The 22,274-nt window shown below is 50.0% G+C and overlaps 4 protein-coding genes and 1 long non-coding RNA gene across 11 annotated transcripts in view; 2 read left to right on the top strand and 3 right to left on the bottom strand.

Annotated features, from left to right (window-relative positions):
* The window catches only part of ACACB (acetyl-CoA carboxylase beta), a 29,809-nt gene extending 27,548 nt beyond the window's left edge, over positions 1-2,261 (bottom strand). For 4 of the 5 annotated variants that reach the window (XR_004499579.1, XR_001524191.3, XR_001524190.3 and 1 more), the window contains exons 1-3: positions 1,955-2,261; positions 979-1,382; positions 192-318 (exon numbers count right to left, since the gene is read on the bottom strand). Coding sequence is in view for 2 of the 5 variants with exons in the window: in XM_015643501.3 (XP_015498987.1) it covers positions 192-318; positions 979-1,373 (522 nt within the window). In the remaining 3 variants the exon portion in view is untranslated. The remainder of the gene's footprint in view (positions 1-191; positions 319-978; positions 1,383-1,954) is intronic. The other variant, XM_015643502.3, reaches the window with a different exon arrangement.
* Positions 2,262-2,920: 659 nt separating this feature from the next.
* On the bottom strand, positions 2,921-6,982 carry UNG (uracil DNA glycosylase). 2 transcript variants are annotated; one of them, XM_015643569.2, is made up of 7 exons: positions 6,848-6,982; positions 6,082-6,276; positions 5,909-6,004; positions 5,077-5,174; positions 4,639-4,727; positions 4,139-4,317; positions 2,921-3,678 (listed from the first exon to the last, which is right to left on the bottom strand). In XM_015643569.2, exons 1-7 carry the CDS (start codon positions 6,935-6,937, stop codon positions 3,538-3,540), a joined length of 888 nt encoding a protein of 295 aa, XP_015499055.1. In that variant the 5' UTR covers positions 6,938-6,982; the 3' UTR covers positions 2,921-3,537. The 2 variants fall into 2 exon arrangements, with proteins under 2 accessions (XP_015499055.1, XP_015499054.1); XM_015643568.3 differs by lacking the exon at positions 6,848-6,982 and having other exon boundaries at positions 6,082-6,412.
* Positions 6,983-7,065: 83 nt separating this feature from the next.
* ALKBH2 (alkB homolog 2, alpha-ketoglutarate dependent dioxygenase) lies at positions 7,066-9,705 on the top strand. The gene is made up of 3 exons (XM_015643576.3): positions 7,066-7,367; positions 8,017-8,215; positions 8,970-9,705. The coding sequence occupies exons 1-3, from the start codon at positions 7,151-7,153 to the stop codon at positions 9,316-9,318; spliced, it is 765 nt and encodes a 254-aa protein (XP_015499062.1). The 5' UTR covers positions 7,066-7,150; the 3' UTR covers positions 9,319-9,705.
* Positions 9,706-10,519: 814 nt separating this feature from the next.
* On the bottom strand, positions 10,520-22,104 carry USP30 (ubiquitin specific peptidase 30). Of its 2 annotated transcripts, none has more exons than XM_015643550.3 (13): positions 22,090-22,104; positions 21,475-21,584; positions 20,793-20,978; positions 20,120-20,223; positions 19,278-19,376; positions 18,542-18,584; positions 18,206-18,300; positions 17,503-17,562; positions 16,407-16,493; positions 15,854-15,934; positions 14,829-15,048; positions 14,156-14,276; positions 10,520-13,307 (listed from the first exon to the last, which is right to left on the bottom strand). In XM_015643550.3, exons 2-13 carry the CDS (start codon positions 21,572-21,574, stop codon positions 13,082-13,084), a joined length of 1,422 nt encoding a protein of 473 aa, XP_015499036.1. In that variant the 5' UTR covers positions 21,575-21,584; positions 22,090-22,104; the 3' UTR covers positions 10,520-13,081. The 2 variants fall into 2 exon arrangements, with proteins under 2 accessions (XP_015499036.1, XP_015499035.1); XM_015643549.3 differs by lacking the exon at positions 22,090-22,104 and adding an exon at positions 22,064-22,080.
* On the top strand, positions 15,027-19,328 carry LOC107211516. The gene is made up of 3 exons (XR_001524197.3): positions 15,027-15,105; positions 17,843-17,948; positions 19,242-19,328. It is a non-coding gene; the product is annotated as an uncharacterized LOC107211516 (long non-coding RNA).
* Positions 22,105-22,274: the final 170 nt, after the last annotated feature.

Genomic DNA, 22,274 nt, shown 5'->3' with positions numbered 1-22,274 from the left:
TTTGTGCAAAACTGCTGCATGGGGTTCCCTCTCCCAGCCCATAAGAGTGATGAAGCCATGGAATGAACAGCTCTGGGCTGCCATTGCTCCAAGCCCAGAGGACACAGGACATTTGGGCAGTGCCCTAAGATGTCCCAGCTGAAAGCAGTGACCCCCTATGCAGGCACAAGCAGGGACATGTGGGGACAGACCTTCTCGATGACACGGTTGCCCCCAAAGCGGGTGACGAACTCCGCTGGGGAGGCAACGGAAAAATCCCGCTGCAGGTCCATCTTCCTGTGGCTCCTCTTTGCCAGGTTGAGCCCCGACATGCTGGGCCTGTGGTGGGATACTGTGGCTGTCACTGAGCCCAGGGCCACCACAGAGAGACCAGAGCCATTCCAGTGAGCCCTCCCTCAGCCCCCTGCAAAGCCTGTCCTGCAAAGGTCATCAACCACATCTACAATGCAACTCAGGCAGGACATAAGGAAATTCCTTATTTGTGGAAGGACAGAAGAGCAGTATGGATACTGCTGGCAGCACCACCTCGAACCCACTGTCGGGCTGTTGAGTGTCACAACACGTCTCTCCAGCCAAAGGTTTGTTATTTTTAGCTGGAGCAGAGCAGCCGGAGGAGGCAGACATTAGCATTTGGTTTCCAGTTATTTCTTCTGGATGTCAGCTGCGCTTCCATGGGAGCTGCAGCCAGCAGGGAGTGAGCTGCCCCACATCCAAACTAGAGATTTTGCAGGGACACCCCCTGCCCTGGTCCTTGCCACACCGGTGCAGGTGGCACTGCTGTCACACATCCAAGGAGACTGGCTCTCCCCCCAATAAAGGAAGCAGGACTGCAGGCATCACCTTAAGGTTCCGAGGAGCACCAGCACGTGTACACCCCAATTTTACCAACAGCAATGCACCCACCACAAGCACCCGCCCTCTCTAACCGGGACATCCCTGCCTGGCCGCGCTCCGGCCATCGGAGGTTGCCATCCCTACCTGATGCCGGCGCTGGGCTCCAGAGGGGCGCTCACGGTGGGGGGCTCGGGGACGGTACCCCCCACCCCGGCCAGGCTGCTGCGCCGCCGGCCCACCCTGAAGGCCGTGGCCATCAGCTCATCATCGGAGGAGTTGTCGTCGAAGGAGCCCAGCACGAATTTGGCGAGGCCCGGGCGGCGCAGCGCCGCGGGGTTGTACACGGCGAGCTGCTCCTGCTCCGCGCCCGCCCGCGGCGGCTGCCGGCCCGCGGGGCTCGGCCGTGCCGGGGGCCCGCCTGCGGAAGGCAGCCCCGCCGGGCTCTGCTCCGGCTCCTTCTCCTGCTCACACCGAGAGTTGGACATTTTGGCCCAAAGGAGCAGCAGCACAGCGAGCAGGAGCAGCGCAGCTGGCAGCATTCACGGGCCCTGGGGGACAGCGAGAACCGCGGTCACGGCTGTGCCGCCGAAACCACGGCCCCGAACCCAGAGCTCCGACACCGCCCGCCCGGAGCTCCGACACCTCCCCCGAGCATCGACACCGCCCACCCAGAGCTCCGACACCGCCGACCCCGGTGCCGGCCACCCTCAGGCGGAGCTGCTTCCCCTGCCCGGAGCTCCGTGAGGAGTCGGGGGGGGTGCCACGGCCTCGCCTGCCTGGCCCTCACAGCACCCTCAGGATGGCGGCCCCCAGCCCGGCCCTCACACCGGGGAGCATCGAACGGAGCCCCCAAATCCCGGCAAGTGCGGCCGATTATCCCCGTCAAAGCTGGGCTTGGGGGTGAAGGGAAAGCGCCACGGGCTCCTCAGCACCTCAACCCCTTTCCCACCCCTCATCCCCTCAGCCCCTCGCCCTCCCCTCAATCCCTCAGCCCCTCGCCCTCCCCTCAGCCCCTCAGCCCCTCGCCCTCCCCTCATCCCCTCAGCCCCTCGCCCTCCCCTCAGCCCCTCAGCCTCTCAGCCTCTCAGCCCCCCTCAGCCCTCAGCCCTCGCCCCCTCACCATGGCTGCCAGCCCCGTGCCCCCTCCGCCGGGCCAGACCCCTCCGGTCACGCTGGGCTCCCCGGTCACTCCGGTGTCACCGGTCACTCCCTGTGTCCATCTGTCCCCCCCAGCTCCCCAGGCCGGAGCCGTGTCAGGGCAGCCCCCAAGGGAAGCACGGCCCCCCCCTTCCCCGGGCCGCTCCAGTCGGGTCTCGCACGTGACGGTCACGTCAAGCACAAATATTTCCCTGCTAACGTGTGTGGAAAACTTCTGCTGGAGATGAGGGTGGGAAGAGGGAGGGGGACACCCGATCCTTGGGGGACAAAGGTGCCCTGGCCCTGTGCCTGGTCACGGGGACGAGGACAAGGACGTGATCCTGGGTTGGGCTCCCTGGGGGGAACAGGGACTCCCCATTCCACCCCCCTCCCTCCCTGGGTTAAAGTACCAGTGCAAGATCATGTAAGCAAAATAATTTTTTATTTAAAAAAAACAAAAACACACACACTGGGAAAATAAAAAAAGAAACAAACAAGCAAACAACATATACAGCAAGGCCACAGACAGTATAAACATCACTGGTGATAGTGTTACCTCAGAGAAGGTTACAAAGATATTCTGTAAAAACTGGCTTATTTTAAAAAAATAAGAAAAGGGTTCTTCACTTCCTTTAAAGGAATTACAAAGTCAAAGATAGGCTGGAAACCCAGGAGTATGAAGCCAACACTTCTTCCTCCTGGAAGTCCTAAAAGTTATTGCCAACAGCAGGTGGAAACTTTAATTTGCTCCCAAGGTGGCAAAGCACAAAGTTCCCTCTTTTAAGATATTAAGATCTGAAGTAATTTGCAACTATCAGTCCATTAACTGGGAAATGTCAATGAACAAAAGTTCACTGCTGCCATCAGCATGTATCCCCCATGTATGATGACAGCTCACCCGTCATCCAGGTGATTACACATCCAGGAAGAACCTAAAAAAACCTTTTGATTTTCCTGTCTAAAGGCCAGCAAAAAATTCAAAAGCATTACCAAGGGTCTTGGTCACAGCCTCCCTTGTGGCTGTTGGGAGGATTTATCCCAAAATCTTGAGATCATGAATATACCAAGCAACACTCCTGGCCATGTATTTTCTTTACAGCCTGAAGGAGCCATTTTTGTAATCAATCTGTAGCAAAAAGCTAAAACCAAAAGCCTTTTCCTCCCATGGAGTCAGCTCCATTTAAATAGGAAAACTGGATTTGTGTGGAAAGGAGGCAGCAGGGCATGTACAAAAGCTGGGCAGCTTTTGGCAGTAAGAACTGCCATCCCTTCACCAGAGTCTGAAAATAGAACTCCCATGGCCACAGTGACCACAAATTAATACAGAACTCTGGTGTTTGGGCTCTTTCTTTTTGCTTAAACCAGGCAAAAAGCAGAGCTGTCCATCAAACACTCCAACATGCTCTTGAAAAATAAGCATTTAAAACAAAAATATAACCATCTCTGAAAGTTTGGTCACTTGTTCGCTGATCAAACACCCAAAGAACAATTCTCAGGTCAGCAGGAGTTTCTCAGAAATGCCCCAACCCCCTGAGCCAGGGGCTGCTCCCAAGCCTCAGCCCCAGCTCAGAGTGCTTTCCAGTCGATGGGCTTCTTCCCAGATTTCTTGAGGAATTCATTAGTCTTAGAGAAGTGCCGGCAGCCGAAAAACCCTCTGTTGACAGAGAGGGGTGAGGGATGAACCGTCTGCAGGACGTGGTGACGCTTCTGGGAACGGCAGAGGAAACCACGTGTTAGATTTGCAGGGTTTTGGCTGTTCCTCCTCCAGGGCAGGTGTGATCTCCCCTCATACCCCATCCTGCACCAGTCTGAGACCCAAAGAACCAGCCACAAGGACCAAGACTTCTGTCCCACTAAGCAAAGACATAAATACCCCGGCATTTCCCAATTGCTGTCATCCCACCAGCAGATTTCATATTGATTCATGAGCCCTTAACTAGGAAAAACAGCTCTGTCCTTGTGAGGCACTGCTGACAACAGGAGCTTACACTTGCTCCACTTTTCTTGCTTAATTCTGGCAAAGGCTAAGCTGAAGCAGAAGGGTGACTCGATTTGACAGAGTCCAGGCAGGGAAAATTCCCAATTCCGTCAAGGAAGTGCCCTCTAGTGTCCACCAAACTGAGGGAAAAACCAGGGAGAAGGAAGGGCTGAGGAAAAGGAGCTGTACCCTGTCGATGGAACTGCCTTTCCTCTGGGCATAGGCTCCCCAGAGCATGAAAACAACCCCGTGCAGGTTCTTGTTGAGCCAGGACACCACGACATCCGTGAACTTCTCCCAGCCCCTCTCCCTGTGGGACGTGGCCTGGTGAGCCCGAACCGTGAGCACCGCGTTGAGCAGGAGCACTCCTGGCAAACAAAGCACATCCAGAGGGTGAAACAAGGGTTAATCCATCCCTGGACTGCCCAAGGCCAGGCTGGATGGAGCTATGAGCAATCTGGGCTAGTGGAAGGTGTCCCTTGGATGAGCTTTAAGCTCCTTTCCAACCCACCCCGTTCTGGGATTCAACCTGCTTTTCTCTTGATGAGGCAAATTTTCATTTTAAGGCACTCAGAAGTGATTTTCTCTCCTACAGGTGGATTATTTCCAACCACAGGTTTATTTTTTTTTTTAGATAAAATTCTTTTCTGCTCCACATGGGGCACATCACTGAGTGTCTCTGAGCTCACCTTGCTTGGCCCAGCCTGTCAGGTCCCCATGGCCAGGGTGGGTGAAGCCCTCAATGTCCTCAGAGAGCTCCTTGTAAATATTTTCCAAGCTGCAAACCAAACCAGCAGAAGATTTTTAATATGACAAGAGCAAGCAGCACCACCTATTGCTCTAAGCAGGCAAGAAGAACACTGATTTTAATCTTATTTGAGATGATAAAGCCATTTGCAGAGGCAGGACAGCAGGGGCTCTGTGTGTCTGCCTGGAAGCTTTAATGAGACTGGAAATGGAAATTTACATTTGAATAGCACCAAAACTACACAGAATTATCCTTCCAGGTGATGCACAACTCAAATTTAAGTAGCTGCAAACCACTTCACTCCAATTTTCTCACAGCCCTGAGCACTGCAGAACTGCAAATAATTAAGGAACAAAAGGGATTTTGCTAATTTTCATACCTGGGGGGAGGTGGAACAGGCTTCTGGACACTGAAACAGAGCCCATGAGCTTGCTTAGGTCCATGGTATGGATCTTGTCCCAAAATGACAGCCTTTACCTGAAAGCAGACCTTGGTTACCATTGAATTAGCATTATTCCCCAGAGAGTGGGGAAAAAGTTGATAAATGAGCTTTATCCTAAAATAGAGACAAAAAAGTGCCACAAACCAACTCCTCCAAGAAACTGAAGTTAAATCCCAGATGTGTCACTGCTAAAGAACACAGAGCCCACCTAACACTAAGGATTAGCATCCCTATGGCTTTGCTGCCAAGATAATGAACCTAACTAATATAATTTGAGTGCAAAAGACCAACATTTTCACAGTCACAAAAACCACCTTGTTATTTTCCAAGCAGGTTTCATCCCATTTCAGCTTTATGCCACACTTGCTGTGATATTTTTGACAGGTTTTATTGGAAATTACATTACCTTGTGCTGTCTGATTTTCTTTCAATCATAGTCCTTTATTGATCAAGTGAAAGAACAAGAGATGTTCAAGATTAAATGACTATGAACTAGGTTAAGCTGTTAACACCAGAACAAAAGATCAAAAGGATCAGAGGAAGTTCTGTGGTTTCTGAGGGTGATAAAACAATAAAATCACGGTTTGATATCAGACATGAAAGGGAAGGCTGGATTTATAAGTGAGCCAAACAAAGAGCATCCACATCCCACAGGATCCAAGTTTAAGGGACCAAACACTGAGGGAACGTCTCCGTGCACCCACCCTGCACCTCCACGGTTTTAAACTGCCCGGAGCAGCTGACAGACCCCGTCCGCGGCTCTACTCACATCCCAGATGTCGCACATCTGCGTCCAGGTGAAGACCTGCTCGGGAGGCGGATACACCGTGTAGCGCTTCCTCTCCTCGGCCACGAACGCCATCAGCTGCGGGGGCAGCGGGGGCTCAGAGGAGGCCGCAGCGGCCGCTCGGAGCGAGGGGGGGATCGGGGAACGCTGCTCACCTCCACAAAGTAAGGCTTGGAGAACTCCCCGGCCAGCTGCCGCCGCCAGCTCTCGCCGAAGCCCGGGGGTACGTTCCGCTGCGCCAGCAGCTGCCGCGCCGCCTCCTTGTTCTTGCGGATGCGGTCCTGCTGCTCCGCGCTCAGCGCCTGGCTCGCCTCATCGCCGGCTTCCTTCGCCTTCTTGGCGGCGCTCACCTGGAAGCAGCGGGCAGAGGGGTGGCTGCGGAGGATGCGGGAGCGCAGCGGGCAGAGCACAAGGCGGGGGAGCAGCGCGGCCATGGCGGAACGGGCCATGGCAGGACAGGGCCGGGCCATGGCGGGACAGCGCCCGCCCCCGGGGCGGCCCCGCCGCACGCGACCGTTTCGCGGCAAAACACAGAACGCGCCCCCATTGGCCGCCCGCAGGCGCGAGCACAAACGCCCGCTCGCTATTGGTGAGCGGGAAAAACGCTCGAGTCTCCCCATTGGGTCGCCGCGGCTGGCGGGGAGGTTTCTACCTAGCAACAGTAACGTCACGGAGGGTGTCAGCGCCCATTGGGCGGCAGTGGAGCGTGCCCGCTCGATTGGCAGCTCAGCCACGCGTGGAGCCGCGCGGGAGTTTGGAAATTTTGCCCCCCCCGCCGCCCCATCCCCTCAGGAAAGGCCGGCAGTGCCCCCAGACCCCCTCCCACACACACGGAGCCAGACATGCACGTCCCGCCATCAGATCCCTCTCCTCTCTCCCCTGCTCCAGAGCCGCGAGCTCCCTCAGCCCCCCGATCGCTACCTCAGAATCGCCGCCCGGCTCCGGGGAGCGGCCGCGCTTTCTGGCCGGCGCGGGGCTGAAGAAGGAGTGCAGCGTCTTCTGCCCGATCATGGCTGCGGCGGAGCGGGGCAGGCAGCGAGAGCGGCCGGGGGTGAGTGAGGGGAATGGGGGGTGGGACTCGATTTTGGCGCCAAAACCGCGCGCGTGCGCTGGGGGCGAGGCCAGCTAGGATGGGGGCGGGGCTCCGTGCGCCGCCATCCCTGGCGCGCGCTCCCGTTTCCCGCGGGATCGCGGCTCCCGCTCCTCCCGGTCCCGGGTCCGCCCATGGACGGGTTCGTGGTTAAACTACCCCGCGGGCAGGCGGGGGATGGCGGCGGCGGCGGCGGGAAGAGGCCGCGGCTGGAGGAGCCCGGCCCGGGGCGGCCGCCGCCGCGGGAGATCCGCGCCGAGGGGCTCAGCTGCGATTACCGCATCCTCTTCGGCAAGGCCGAGGCGGATGAGATCTTCCAGGAGCTGGAGAAGGAGGTGGAGTATTTCGAAGGTATATTCCTGCCCTGTGAGGGTGGCGGAGCATGGGCTGTCCAGGGAGGCTGTGGAGGCCTCCCAAAAGGCCTGGACGGTGCTCTTGGAGACCCTGCTTGGGCAGGAGGGTGACCTGGATGACCCTCACTGGTCCCTTCTAACCTCAACACTTCTGTGTCCAGCTCTATTCCCCTCCAGATCCCCCTTATCCCTTCCCAGTAAAGCATTTCCCTGCCCAGCCCATCCAGGCGAGTCCCAGAGAATTCCCAGGGCCCGGGCTGATATGCACTGGGAGATTTCTGCAGCCACCTGGTGTTTGCACAACGTGGGCCTGAGAAGCCAAGAACACAGGTCTGACCCCATAGGGTCGGTTTTGCTGAGCTGGAAGTGTTTGTCAAGGGCTGATCCTGGCGTGGTGATGGAATTTTTTGGAGATGCAGTGTATAAGATGTGTGATGGGGATGCTGGTCCTGTTCATCCCATTCGATGGGGAGAACAAGACAGCATCCGACTGTGCTGGGACACAAACCCTGGGACCAGGGATGACAGCTTTGGGGTTGACATGAACACCCTCATTCCTGTTTGGAGATTCCCAGAAGCTCGGCTCCAGGAGAATATTGGACAGGAGACAATACAGAGCCAATCCTTCCCCTGTGTTGTTTAAACAGATGACATGACAAAACTGCACGTATTTGGCACGTGGCACAAGATTCCCAGGAAGAAGGTCACCTATGGAGACCCTGGCTTGTCCTACACGTACTCAGGGGTCACATTCCACCCTAAGCCGTGGATCCCGGTGCTGACCCGGATCCGGGAGCGCGTCACCTCAGAAACAGGGCACACCTTTAACTTCGTCCTCATCAACAGGTACAGCCCCTTTCCAGCTGCACCCAGCAACCTTTTCTTCAAATGAAACCAAAAAAAAAAAAACAACCCAAACTTGTGCAGCATTTGTTTGGTTTAATTGGGAAACAATTATTATATTAGGTTATCAGTAAGTAATTGATGGTAGTAATTAACACAGCTGTGTGTACAGGTATGTTATAGATAGATATTCTATTATTGGCTTTTCACAGATATTAAAATGAATGTTTTATGTATAAGGTTAGAAAAATTTGCTGTATTAATATAGTTCCTTCTATTTGTTATTGATGAAAGTTAGAAATAGTGGTATAATATACATATATGTTGAACTATGGCACAGATTAAAACAAAAACTACTTTTGTTTGTACAACCCAAAGACTGAAAAAGATAGTTAAAGACCCCCCTCCATTCTTAGATTATCTTATTCTGATGAAGACAGCAGTGACCAGAGCTCTGGGGGAGGAATTTATTGCATTTCTGTTATCAGGGAATGTGAAACTTGGTGGAGCCAAGAAGATTGATTTATTGGGAAGGGGACAGGTTAAAAACTAAACAAAGAAACATCCAAAACTTAAGAAGAATGTTTGAATCATGTATGAGAATTTATGAATCCTTTGTTAGTAAGGAGTGCTCTCTTGGCTGAATGCAGAGACACCCGGCCATATCTGTATACTTTATTTTTAATAATCTCCTAATTGTCTTTCTATTAAACTGTTAAATTCTATATAGAAATGATGTGAAGCTCGTTTCTCACAGGTACAAAGATGGCCTGGACCACATTGGGGAGCACCGGGACGACGAGAAGGAGCTGGTTCCCCGCAGCCCCATCGCCTCCGTGTCCTTCGGAGCCTGCCGGGATTTCGTGTTCCGGCACCGGGATCAGCGGGGCAAGGGAGGGATGCCAGGCACAGGCAGGATCACCCTGCAGCTGGCCCACGGCAGCCTGCTCCTCATGAAGCACCCCACCAACCTCTACTGGTACCACAGCCTGCCCCCACGCAGGAGGGTGCTGGCCCCCCGGGTCAACCTCACCTTCAGGAAAGTCCTGCCCACGGCCAAGCAGGGAAACGTTCAGCCATCGGGGCCTTTGGGCTCTGAAAAGTGAAGTTTTAGTTCCTGCTGGAACTGTGGGATTCCCCTGTGGTGATCCAAGGGACTGGAGGAGCAAATGGACACAAGAAGTTGGGTAATTTTGCTGCTAAAGCCTGTGACCACTGATCTCAATGGTAAGGTTTTTTTCCTCTGGGAAATGTCCTGCTGATCCCTATTTTTGCTGATTGCTACCCTTGTTTTGCTCTCAGCTGATCTTTATCTAAGCAGTGTTCCAAGAAGATGGAAATGCTCCACAGCCTGGAGGCAGCAGTTTATAAACACTGTGAGCCACAAGCTGTGATCGTTCAAAGCTGGTACTCTACAGGTGATGCTGTCACTGAGCTCTGGTTTGCTTGGGGGTTTTTTAATTAAAATAAAGCAAGAATGAGCCTGACATGGAGAAGGGGAGTGCTGAGGTGTGAGGACAGGGAGTGCAGTGTGGCTGGATGAGTGTTTGAGTGACTCCTATCTGCTTGGATTCCTCTGCTCCTGGGGGAGGCTGCTCTTGCAGGAGGAACCACAAGATTTTTCTTCCCTCCCATCATTTGTACAAAAAAACAGGCAGCAAAAAATGCCCTTGTGGGGAGGAACTGGGTTGTTCCATTTCCATTGGAAGGCTGTCAACTCTCAGACTGTATTTTCCTAAATAATTATCCCACTCTGACTCCCTGAAAACCATCACCTTCCACACCCACAGGGAATCCTGCTGAAAATGAGGGAATTCTGTCCAGTCCCCAAGAAATGTTGAGGCACCAAGGAATGGCAAATTCTGGGTGAGGATGGGAACCAAATCCCGTGTAACCTGGCTACAGCCACTGGAATTAGTGCTGGGCTCTGGCCTTCAGTGCTGGGTCCATTATTCCTATGGAATTAAGGCCTGTGCAGACAAGTGGGAGTTGGTGCTTCCCACCCTCTGCCACTCTGAGATGCTCTGTGGAACTTGAAGAGCTCCTGCAGAAAATCCTTCTTAGCCAGAGCTTCTGAAGTGTTGTTTCAACCCCTTTGGCTCTCCAAAACAAGCTTGGTGTTTGTTTCAAGACATTCCCAGACTGATTTTTCTACCAAGTTTGTTCTTTTATTGCTACTGTACAGTTACAAAAATACCCTGAAGTGGAAAAAAAGCAACTTCCAACAGCAGTGCAGTGCTTGGACTGGAACAGACATTTTTAAATTAACACACAAAATAAGACAAGAATAATCCCAACACAGAGATGTCATCTTGGAGCTCTTAATTCTTTACAATTTATTAACATCTTCTCCACCATGGCAGCTTGGGATGGATGAGTACCAGCATTTGAGCCTTGTGGCTGCATGGAGCCCTCCCAGAAGTGGGAGGTTTGGCTGGAAAATGGATCCCAGTGACCTCCAGAGGGGGAGGTTTGGCTGGAAAACGGATCCCAGTGACCTCCAGAGGGGGGAGGATGAGCTCCCAAAGCCCTGCACAGATCCCCAGCTCACAGGGGGCTGGGAAGATCTGGCACAGCTCAGGGCCAGGACTGAGGTGCGCTGGGCTTTGCTCCCTTCCTTACCTGAGGGTTAAACCAAGCCCATCCACTCCTCCCCAACAGGCAAAACCAGAAAAAAGGCTCAGCCCTCCCCTTGATAGCCCTTGAGGGAGATCCAGAGTCAACCCACAGCCCAGGGAAACAGCTCTTGGCAAAAGAAAACCTGCTGGCTGTGCAGGAAGAGCTGACTTTGTCCCAGCTGCCACATTTCAGCTTTCAGTCCGTAGTGTGCGTGTCCTCTGCCCCTCCTCCAGCACAACTGAGCCCAGGGGCTGCTCAGCTGAGCTCCCAAATCCAGGGAAAACCCCCAGGCAGAGTGGTGAGCGTGGATAATGCAGGACAGCCACTGCTGGCACTGGAAATGGTTCCAGTTCTGAGGTGCAGGGGCAGATCTGCTGGAGGGAGATGTTGGGGTGATGGTTTTAGAAGGCTGGCTCCTTCTCCAGCTCTGTCAGCTCTGCCTTCAATGGCCAGAGCAAATTTTTGGCATTTTGCATCCTTGAAGGTTGGTTTGGTTTTGGTATTTTTTTTCTTTTGTTGTTAGTTCTCTTGGTTTTCTCTTATTTAAAACAGGTTAAAACCAAACTACTGCTCGTGCAGCACAGCCAGGAACCAGGACCCAGCCCAGCAGTGGATTTATCAATATTTATGTACTATGAGCTTCACCTGGGCCAGGAATTGTGCTCCAGGCTCAGGAATGATGAGTTGTGTAAATAATTTTGCATATCCATTTCACCACTCCTGCTTTGGCTGGTTTGGAGCCTCTCCTGAGGAAGTGTGAACACCCCCGAGCTTTGGGCAGCACTATGAATTCATGAGGTACAAAGTTGCCCTAAAAAAAAGACTATTTAAGACAGTTGTTATTTGAAAACTTCACACTGAAAAAAAGCTTGTCTGATGAGAGATTTTTTCTCCTCCAAGCTTATAAGGACAGAAAAGAGCTAAAAACAACCTACATATTTTATTCCTGGTCATTTAAAAGCAGACTTTGAAAGGAGGATTTTTGCTGCTTCTCACTCTGGGCTTTGGGATTTGTTTTTATTTGATTTTTTTTTTTTTTTAAATACCTCAAACAATCCAGAGCAGCAGAATTCCCCTTGTTTCTATTTACATGGCAGCCTGGAGCTGATGCAGGACTCCCAGATTTCTTCATGAGACCAGTTAAGTGCCCACCAGTCCTGTCCCTGTTGTTTATATTCCATTTATCAAGGCCAGGGGCTGCTCTACAGCTCAGCTGCAAGCCAGGAGCGTGGATCCCAGTGCTGGGAATAGCAATCCATAATAGAATTCCAGCAATCAAATGGGAAGGGCAAGTCTAGAACAATGACAGCAGCTTGGAAATCACAGCATTAAAAGTTGTAGTGGATGCTACAAAACAACTGGATTCAACAGTGCTGAAGGAAATGAGAACACTGAGCACTAGCAAACACTTCCATGTGCTGATTCCAGCTATATTCCAAAGGTATGGAGCAATAAATTAAGGTTTCAACTCTTAATAGGTACAAAATTATCTCCTGGATAAAGCAATTTAAATCAGGAGAAGGACTTTATAAAGAAGGGACAGTGGGAGGAAAATTGTGTGAACAGGGAAATCTTTTGGATCGGGGCTGTTTGTGGAGATGCCTTGATAGGTCAGGAGAAATGTGATTCCATGGGTTCATCCCGTGGTTGTGAGGCATTCCCAGGACACAGTGGGCATGCAGAGGGCTGGGCCAGTGGCAATGCAGCTGTTCAGGGAAGCTCAAGGCACTTTGTGTCTTAAATCATCGCCAACAGCAGCTTCCCCTTGCCCCCTCCCAGGGCTCCCCACTAGGAAACAATGGGAATAGAGCCTTGGGATAAAATCCCTGCCTGGCAGACAAAGGCTCCCCAACACACGCTCGGGGCTGGACATTGGAACAGCTCCAGGAATTTTGGTACAAAACACAATTCCCAGCCATTGCCACAGGGAATGGGGCTGGTGCATAATGGAGGTGCCAGGGGAGGGATTGGGACGGGCTCTTCAACAGCAGCTTGACATCACAACCCCTCTCCAGGCCCTTGGGAAACGAAATGCGTGGGATAAAGCATCTCCCTGGGAAAAGGACATGGAACAGAGCCTTGGGACAAGGCAGGAAAACGCTTCTCAACACACACCCGGGGCTGCACGGGCTGGGACAGCGGGATTTGGGTACAAACCCCAATTGCCAGCTGCTCCCACGGGGAAGGGAGCCTGGGGGGAGAAGGGGGGAGGTTTGCATAACGGAGAGGCGCGATCCGAGGGCTCCCGGCTCAGCTCTGGGGCTGGGCCCGGCCGTGCACGCGCTCGTAGAACAGCAGGTAGGCGCTGGCAGCCAGCACCTCGTGCAGGCTGGCCCTGCGCACGGATTCGTCCGAGATCCAGAGCCACTGGCTGCCGCGGGCGCCCGGCGCGCGCCGGAAGGTGACGAAGTGTCCCGAGTGCATGTCCCCGTGGTGCACCACCACGGCCATCAGGCGGTACAGGTACAGCGGGGCCCTGCGGGGACACGGGTGAGCGCGGCCACGCACCACAGCACGCACGCAATTCCTGCCTGGAGCAAGGCTGGGGATCCCTGAGGGGAATTGCCGTGGAGGGAAGGTGGGTGGAATGGGGATCTAGTGGAAGGTGTCCCTGCACGGTGGTGGGATGGGATCTCCAAGTTCCCGTCCAACCCAAACCATTCTGTGATCCAAACTGCTTTTTTCCTGCTGCTCCATCCCCTGGAAGTGTCCAAGGACAGGTTGGATGGGGTTTGGAGCAACCTGGGATAGTGGAAGGTGCCCATAGCAGGGGTGGATGATCTCAAAGTCTCCTCTCAACCCAAACCATTCTGGGATTCAAAGCTGCTGCTCCATCCCTGGATGTACTCAAGCTCAGGCTGGATGAGGTTTGGAGAGAGTTGGGATAGTGAAAGGTGTCCCTGCCCATGGGAAAGGGACTGCACTGGATGGTCCCTAAGTTCCCTACCAACCCAAACCATCCTGGAATTCTATGGAAAAGGATTATCAGCAGAAGCCCCAAGGGTGGAATCATTGCAGTTGCAAGGTCTGAGAAAAAAAAACAAACCCCTGTGGGTTTCTTACAACCATTTGAAAATGAAGGAAGGGCTAGAGGAAGCCAGCAGCAGTGAGATTATGTGCAGAAGGATTTACTGCACCATGAACCAGCGGAAGGAGATCCTGAGTTTTGCTTTCAACTTGCCCCTACTGCATTTCCCAGGACTAAAAATCACCCAAGAGACAAGCACAGGAGCTGGGACAAAGGTTACATTCTGTGAGGAGGACAGAAAGGAAGGCAATTTGAAGGACAGAAATGAAGAGAGAGGGTACAAATCTCTAACTTACCTGCACTCAGGGAATGCAGCAAGTGGGAAAGCTCCTGGGGACATTAGAAATGAGGAAGTGGAGGAGGAAGAGGAGGCACCATTCATGAAGAGAGGTTTGGGACCAGCTGGTTGTTCTGCATCTGCCAGAGGAAGGAGAAATGCAGGGATTTAACTTTAATGCTAAGAACAGCTCCTGTGCTCCTGCAGTGCCTTTCATCATGGGAGATTTTTACTGATTTTAATTGCCAAAGGCAATAGATATTTTATTCAAATTCATTTTACATGAATATGGAAATACCCCTATGTCCAAAATCCCAACCAAAGGAATACTGAGATGCCTAAGGACACACCAAAACTGAATTTTCCAACTGGTTTTGATGAATTCACCATTCCCAGGATTCCTTCTCTGCTTGTCCTGAAATCCCTAATAAGAAAAACACTGACACAACCCAAGTTCAACACACTTTTGGACATAAAATATATGAATTCTGTGCTGTGTTTTGTAATTTATTTTTTTTAAATATATATTTAGCAGGATCAAAATGAAATTATCCAAACTGAACTGTAAATTTGGGAATGGCAAAGGCATTTCTGTCCTCTTTGCAGAGCCCCACACCAAGATGCTGCTCATGGCTTGATCCTACAGAGAGTATGCAGAAAGAGCTGAACTATTTTATTGGCAAAGGAGGTACCTGAAGGTTTCCCTGCTCTCCCATCCTTTATTCCAGGGGTTATCTCCTCGGAGTTTTTCTGGCTGAGCTGCTCCTGGCTGGATTTGGGCCCAGGAACCCGATATTTGTAGATGTCCATGACCAGGAACTCGTTGAACTGGACGTGTTCGTGTCTCTTCAGGGGAGTGCCCTGGTTTGACCAGCTCAGCCTTTGCAGGTGGATGCACAAACACTGGGGCAGCTTCAGGAATGAGTTCAGGAATGGAGAATCCACATTTTGCATGGAAAGAAACAGGTGGTAAGTCCAGGGAATAAGGAAATGCATTTCCCTTATCTCTGTGTAAGCTCAGTGGCAACAGTGACCCTAAAATGTGACAATAATTCTTGTGAGATTCCTGATATCTCCTAATCCCCAATAATTAATGGCTTTGCACAGGGGAAAACCAAAAACATTAAGTGTTATAAAGAGCTGAAATTCAAAATCATTGCTGCAGCAAGAAGTACATTATTATTATTATTATTATTACTATTATTATCATTATTATTTATTTATTTATTATTATTATTGGCACCTGAGGCTTTTGATTACACAAAAGTGCCATGCTGGCCTTTGTATGACAGGATTACAGAGAAAAAAAAATGAGTTTTCTCATAGAAATCACACCTGATGTTTACTCACCAGCTGTATTTAGAATATTTTAATTTCTGTGAAATGTGGAATTGCTGAAGATGCTACAAACTCTGTAAATAAAAATCAATTTGCTCACCGAAGAATTAATGTAAAATCTAAGAAATGCCACTGAGCCAAACTCACATTTAAATGTTTTGCTAAATAACAGGAGAATATTCACATCCTTTAAGTGTTTAATATTTGATATTTTGCTGACCTGAGGCCTCAATGCCCACAGATTATTTGCCAGGTGAACTCACCTTGAAAAGTAAAACATTTGTGGTGTAAATAGCAAGAAATGGACACAACCAGCTCAAAGAGAGAAGTTACTGTGTGACAAGATTTAGGAAATTTGGAGGGGTTTTTTTTGCCTCACCTTTCCTAACTTTAATTGCTTAACAAACGTTGTTCTCTGGTTTTCTATGCTCTGTCCATTCAGAATTCCTTCTGCCTGGATCTGGAATGAAAAGGGGGAATAATTAACAGGAGCAATTAATTGCCTGTTTTATGATCAGTGCATTAATTACACCTAGGAAAGCTCTTCAGAATTCCTAAAGGGTCCTAAGGACCAAAATTCTAAACCAAAATCAAGCAGAAATGAGCATTTAGAGAACTCCATTCACTCAGAACTGCACCCCTTCGCCTCTTCTGTTGATTTTTAAACAATACCAGAGCAAAATAAAAATATCCCTGGAGATACCTGGCAACTACAGAATAAAATATTTGTAGATTTTGTAACAGCAGTAGTCAGTAAAGCCTCAAATAATCTGTGAGGTAACATCTCCTTGTTAAATATCTGAAATCCCAGAGGCTTTCCCCAAGTCTTGAAGAAAAGGGAGGTGGAAAGTGAAGCCAGGATTGTGTCAGCAGGCTCAAAACTGAGCAGGGAGGTGACAGGAATCAAAGTGACAGGAATCAAAGGGACCTACTTTGGTGCAGTTGTCACACACAACATCCTTCACAGACTCAGAGGAGATGAAGTGATGGAGGCAGTGGTCCAGTGTCATGGGACGACCCTGAGTGCCAAGAACAGCCAGAATTATTTGCAGGAATTTTAGGGTGCATTCCGCTGGATTTTGGGAATGGATTTTGAAGGATTTCTTCCACAGAAAAACTACAGAACTGCAGATTTATTTCATGAAAGAACTGACTAAATGGGTGATGATGGAACTGTGGGGATCCTCCCTTAGGCTGGAGTAAACATGGAGAACTTTACAGCCTTTTGATAACAACAGCAGTGATTCCACGTGTGAGACCTTCAGTGGGGTTTTAAACCACAGATTCCTGTCCTGTTCCTATTTATCTCTCATTCCAGCACTTCAGGGCTCACTTTATGCTCTCTGGCCCTCTCCATTGGAGAAATACAGCTTTTAATGGAATTCAGGCCTCCCTCCTGCCCTCCCTCATATCCTGCCCCGTCAAAGATTGGATAAAACAAAACACAAAGAGCAGAAGATGAGTCCAAATCCCAATCCTGGCTCTCCAGGAGGGCACTCTGCAAGTAGGAATCACAATTTTCATGAGTGCAAGCAGCAGTGGAAAGAAATCACTACCAGACATGAAATAACAAACTCTTACAGTCCAAAAATATCCTGCAGATGTCACCCCCCAAAAAATCCACAATGTTTTGTCATTTGAAGTTTTTTCAGAGGCAGAAAGAAACGGAAACAATTCCCAGTTGAACTCACCAGCTGGAAAAGCCTGGATGGGGTAAGGTGTGACCTGCCAGGGGAACCCCAACTGAAAAATCACCTTCCCAGGTTGGGAAGTGACCTGGGCTCTTCAAATTCCAAAGGAAAGACCAAATCCTCCACCAGGAGAAACAGAAAGCTCTGGTGGCATCACCAAGTTCCATTTGTTGGATTCATCAGAACCTGGCACCACCCGTTAGGGAGAAGGTCCTGCAGCAGCACAGGATTATTAAAGAACAGGAAAATCAAGTCCTAAAATAGTTCTGAATACCCTGTGCAGCTGGGAAAGGCCCTGGGAAGGGCAGGATGGGTGAGGGAGCAGTGGGATACGTACCCACACAGCCGCTGGAATGCTCAGGGAGAGGCTGTCGAAGGTGTCGAACCTCACAGGGCTCTGCAAGAGAACATTCCAGAGCCAGGATTTATTCAAGTGCCCAAAAAATCCAACTCTCCCAAAATTATCCTGTTCCCCCTGCTGTCCATAATTCCCTGGTGGAACAGGATTCAAACCCCCCAAGTTTCCCAACTGTGCCAGGGAACACCAGGAATGTTCTGTTCTCCTCCTGCTCACTCCAATTTGTCTGCAAGGTTTTGGGAAATAAAATACAAATGTTCTCTTGGTTTGGGCTATAAATTAGGTTTATTTTCTGTATTTCTTTTTTTCCTTTATCCAGGTTATCTTCATCTCTTTACTTGGGATAACTGGACTTTAAAGTGCCTCTGCAAAATGTGTGGAATGAGCAGCGAGTTCTAAACTCACCCATGTGAGTGGACTTTCAGGTAATATAATTAACTAATTAATTGTTAATTCTGCAAGAGAGTAAAACATCAATTATTCTCTTCGGTGAGGCAGTTGTTACCCCCAAAATGTGCATCACATGAATTTTTTTTAGCCCATTTAGGGATAAATCCTTGCTCATGACCAAGGGATGATGGTTCCAGGATGCACTCTGAGTGCTGGAAATCCCTTCTCACATGACACAGATATTAATATTAATAATAATAATAATAATATAAAATATTATCTGTTTCCACACCTGGTGCTCACAGTGTTTGCAGACCATGTTGCTGGTCAGCCTTCCATGGAAAGGGTGCTGAGATTTCCAGTTGTTGGACACAGGAGGAAGAGATCCTGCAACACAAAAAATGCCCTCGGATTTTCCCATCCATCCACTTTCATCACTCCAATCCCAAGCTTTTGCCCTGCAGTAACAAAATTAATGCCTCCAAAGCACATTTTTGTCCCAGTGATTAATAATTAATGAAGGGTTATTTATATTTTTGACTTCTAATTCAGTTTAGTACAATTAAAATTATAATAAACAAAACTATCCTACGAATATTCAGAATATCCAGAAGGGATAAAATCCTACCTCTTGTCCTGCAGCTTATTTGCTTTTGGGTTATTTCTGGTTGCTACACAGAGAGAAAAAAAACATTTCATTAACCCTGCCCTCAGCAACATAGAAAAGATTTAGAAATTTAATACATGAAGTATTAAATGTGTTCCTATTTCATCCCTAATTGGCTTTTCTGGCATTAGAAAAATAGTGGGAATCTCAGTGGCTCTTTATATTTGAAGAACAAAAAAAAAAAATCTGGTACAAAATAAATTTGTAATTGACAGTTACTCGTAAAAGGAATCATTAATCTGCAGAACTCTCTGCTTCAGAACACTAAAATAGGAGATTTTGTCTTTTTTTTGGTCTGTATTTTAGGCAAAACTAGATATTTTAAATCTGCATCAGTGTATCAGATAAAATCAATTTTACCTCCATCAAACTCTTCCAGAAATGCCCTTTTTGCAGTTTCCAACCCTTTTTCAGGTGGGAACTAGAGAGCAGAGTAACTGCCTGGAGGGACTGATTTAAATCCCTACATGCCATGGATTTAGGGTGCAAAACCCCTCAGGAAAGCAGGAACACTGAAAATTCAAAGCTATTTTCTTTGTAAAACCCGAGAATTCTTTAAATTCAACTTATTGATGAGTTCCTATCAAAGGATTAAAGAACAGCTTTGGGAACAAAATCAAAATATCCTAAACAGACACTTTCTGCTTGGGAATGTGGGCAGATTCCAGGAATTTCTCAGGAAATGAAGAGGGATCACCTCCAGGGAATGCACATCAAACAGATGGGTCACACGGGGCTGCCGATCCCGTTCGTCCTCCAGGGAAGAGGTCAGGACATGGAACAGCTCATGGGCATCCTAAAAATGGAGTTAGAACCAAGAGACATCAAAAAAACATTCCAGGAGGGCTGGAATTTCACAGGAAATTAAGGAAAAATTACAGCTCAGAGCCTGGATTTGTATTTATATTTATAAACGTAAGTACACAATAAATATAATATACAATAAAGCATATCAATCACTGTATTAAATATATTTATTGTAATAATATTTGTGTTAATACTGAATATATTTTGTTGTGCCCAAAAGCCTCCTAACAGCACAAGGCACTGAAGACATCCTGGGCCATATAAACTCACAAGGAACTAAAACACTTGGGAGTAAAAAATACTCAATTCCTCAATTTCGAGGGAAGCATAACTGAAATCTATCCTTGGAAATCAGGAATATAGTTTAGGAGTGGGGATAATTGATGAAGTGCATTGGAAATACTAAAAAGAATTGGAAATCATTAGGATTACTGAAAAGATTGGAAATCTGGAGTCCATCCCTGGGAGCAGAGCACAGATCCATTATCCATAGGGAAATCAGGGCTGGATCTGCTCAGGTTTAATATTCCTGGCCCTGTTGGTGATGACAAGGTTTGGAAGCAGCCAGGAATTCCCTGAGGAATATCCCAGCACACTGAAAGCCCCATTCCCAACCTATGGATCTTTTCCACCACTTTTTGGAAGCAGGATTCAGATCTGACAGCTCCAGCTCTGGGGGATCCCAGCCCAAGGGGGAACAGAGGGGATTTTCCCAAATTCCTGCGCCCTCACCTGCTCCTCAAAGGAGGAGATCTGCCACCTGTTCATCCTCAGCACCTCCAGCAGGCAGCTGGCATCCAGGACATCGTCCTCTGTCACCTCCTGGCAGGATAAAGCTGGAGAAGGGAATGCAGGATTGTCAGGAGGAGCCAAAAATGGGTAAAAATCCAACAGGGCTAAAGCACCACTGGCCTCACACCACAGGAACATCCCAAGGCAGAACTTCCAAGGGATTTCCTCTAAAAACAACCCTGTGAGGGAAGCTAGGGGATCACTTGAGGGAGTCAGAGATTAATTTAGCCCAGAAATTAATCACCTTGAGCTTCAAATCTTTAATAATTTTACCCAAAACCTTGCAAAGTGTGGTTGAATAGTCCTAGATTTTCAAGAAAATAGTAAGCTTGGGAAAACAAACAAAATTAAAAAGAAAAACAAACAAAAAAAGCTGAAATTGTTTGCTAATTTTTTTTTTATAGAATTCTAAATTTCTTGAATTTGATGGAATTCAACCCTTCTGTGAAAAGTGGCTGAGCTTTGGCCAAGGGGCTGGAAATTACAGAGGGAAATAAAATAGGGAATAGAAACAACATGAGCTTCTTTCTTTGGGAGAAGAGGCTGAAAATGACAACATTTCTCCTCCAGTATTTTATCCCTGGTTTGCCACAACAGGAAAATGTCTGAGTACCTCTCAGGAGCTGCAGCAAAGTCACTGACAGGTGTTGATGATGCTCCTGGGATTTCTCCTGCTCTGTCCTGTACTGTGCTGTGAACTCCTCCAGCCACCTGATGAAGGAGGGGCAGGAGGACAAGCCCTGGAGCAGGGAATTCATGAAACAAGTGTTGCCCAGGTTCAGGAGGCCCGGGACAAGCCCTGCAAAGAGAATTGCAAGAGTTTACACCACGAAATCCAGGGAAAACATCCTGTTTTCAATAGGAATGCTGTGTAATTACAGAAAAAAAAAAAAAAAAAAAAATTCTTTAGTATAAGCAGGGATCAGTTTGCAGTTTTTGGTATTTCAGTTGATTTTTGGGCTTTCACAGAATCCCAGAATGGTTTGGAAGGGATCTTGGACGCTTCCAGGCATGGGGCAGCCTGTGCCAGAGCCTCCCACCCTCCCAGCGAAGAATTCCTTCCCAAAATCCCACCCCACCCTGCCCGCTGGCAGCGGGAAATACCAATAGCTGCTCTGGCAGCGTTGAGGCCAGGTGGAAAAACGGGATAAAGCACATGCCGGGGTTGGAAAAACGGGATAAAGCACATGCCGGGGTTGGAAAAACGGGATAAAGCACATGCCGGGGTTGGAAAAACGGGATAAAGCACATGCCGGGGTCGTTCCTGGTGCTGGCAGCCCCAAGCCCTCCGGTACCTCTCCGGCGCCGTTTCCTGCCGGTGATGGGGCCCCACAGGACGTAAATGCCGGCCGCCAGCGCCGCCGCCGCGCCCCCCAGCACCCCCCAGCTCCTCATGGCTCGGTGCCTGCGACGGGAGAAGCGGGAACAGGGTCAGGAGCTGCGGGAACAGGGTCAGGAGCTGCGGCAAGCGGGAGAGCCCGCGGGGGCCCGGCCTGCCCCGGGGAACGGGAGCGCAAAGGGAAGGGGGAAAAGGGAAGGGGGATGTGGGCAACGGAGCGGGGAAAAGGCGAGGGGAAAAGGGCAGGGAAGAAGGGAAGAAGGAAAGGGAAAGGAAGAAGGGAAAGGGAGAAAGGAAGGGGAGATGGGAAAGGAAGGGGGAAAGGGAAATGAAGAAAGTGAGGGGACAAGGGAAAGGAGGAAAGGAAGCGCTCGGCCGAGGGTTCGCCCCCGACCAACGCGAGCCCCCCGCCCGCCCTCCCCTCAGACTCAGCCCCCTCCCGGCTTATCCCGAGCCTCTTCCCGCTCCACCCCGACCCTTTCCCGTGACAGCCGAGCCCTCCCCTCGGACCTGGCCCCCTCCCCCGCCCGCAGCAGCCGCCGCACCGGCCCGTCCGCCAGCATGGCCGCACCGGAACGCGGGCGCGCGGGTGGGAGGCGCCGGGGGGACGGCAGGAGCGTGCGGACCGGCCGGGCGGCGGCGCCGGAAGTGGTGCGGGGGGGCCCGGTTATGGCGGGGACCGGCCCTGGCGGCGGGCGGTACCGGGGCGGTACCGGGGGCGGGTCGGGGGCGGTACCGGGGGCGGGCCCGTAGCGG

Source organism: Parus major, chromosome 15 (genome assembly GCF_001522545.3).
Source record: "Parus major isolate Abel chromosome 15, Parus_major1.1, whole genome shotgun sequence".
NCBI classification, from domain to species: Eukaryota; Metazoa; Chordata; class Aves; order Passeriformes; family Paridae; genus Parus; species Parus major.
The sequence above is the reverse complement of the archived record's forward strand: the minus strand, read 5'-3'. Positions and strand labels throughout refer to the sequence as shown.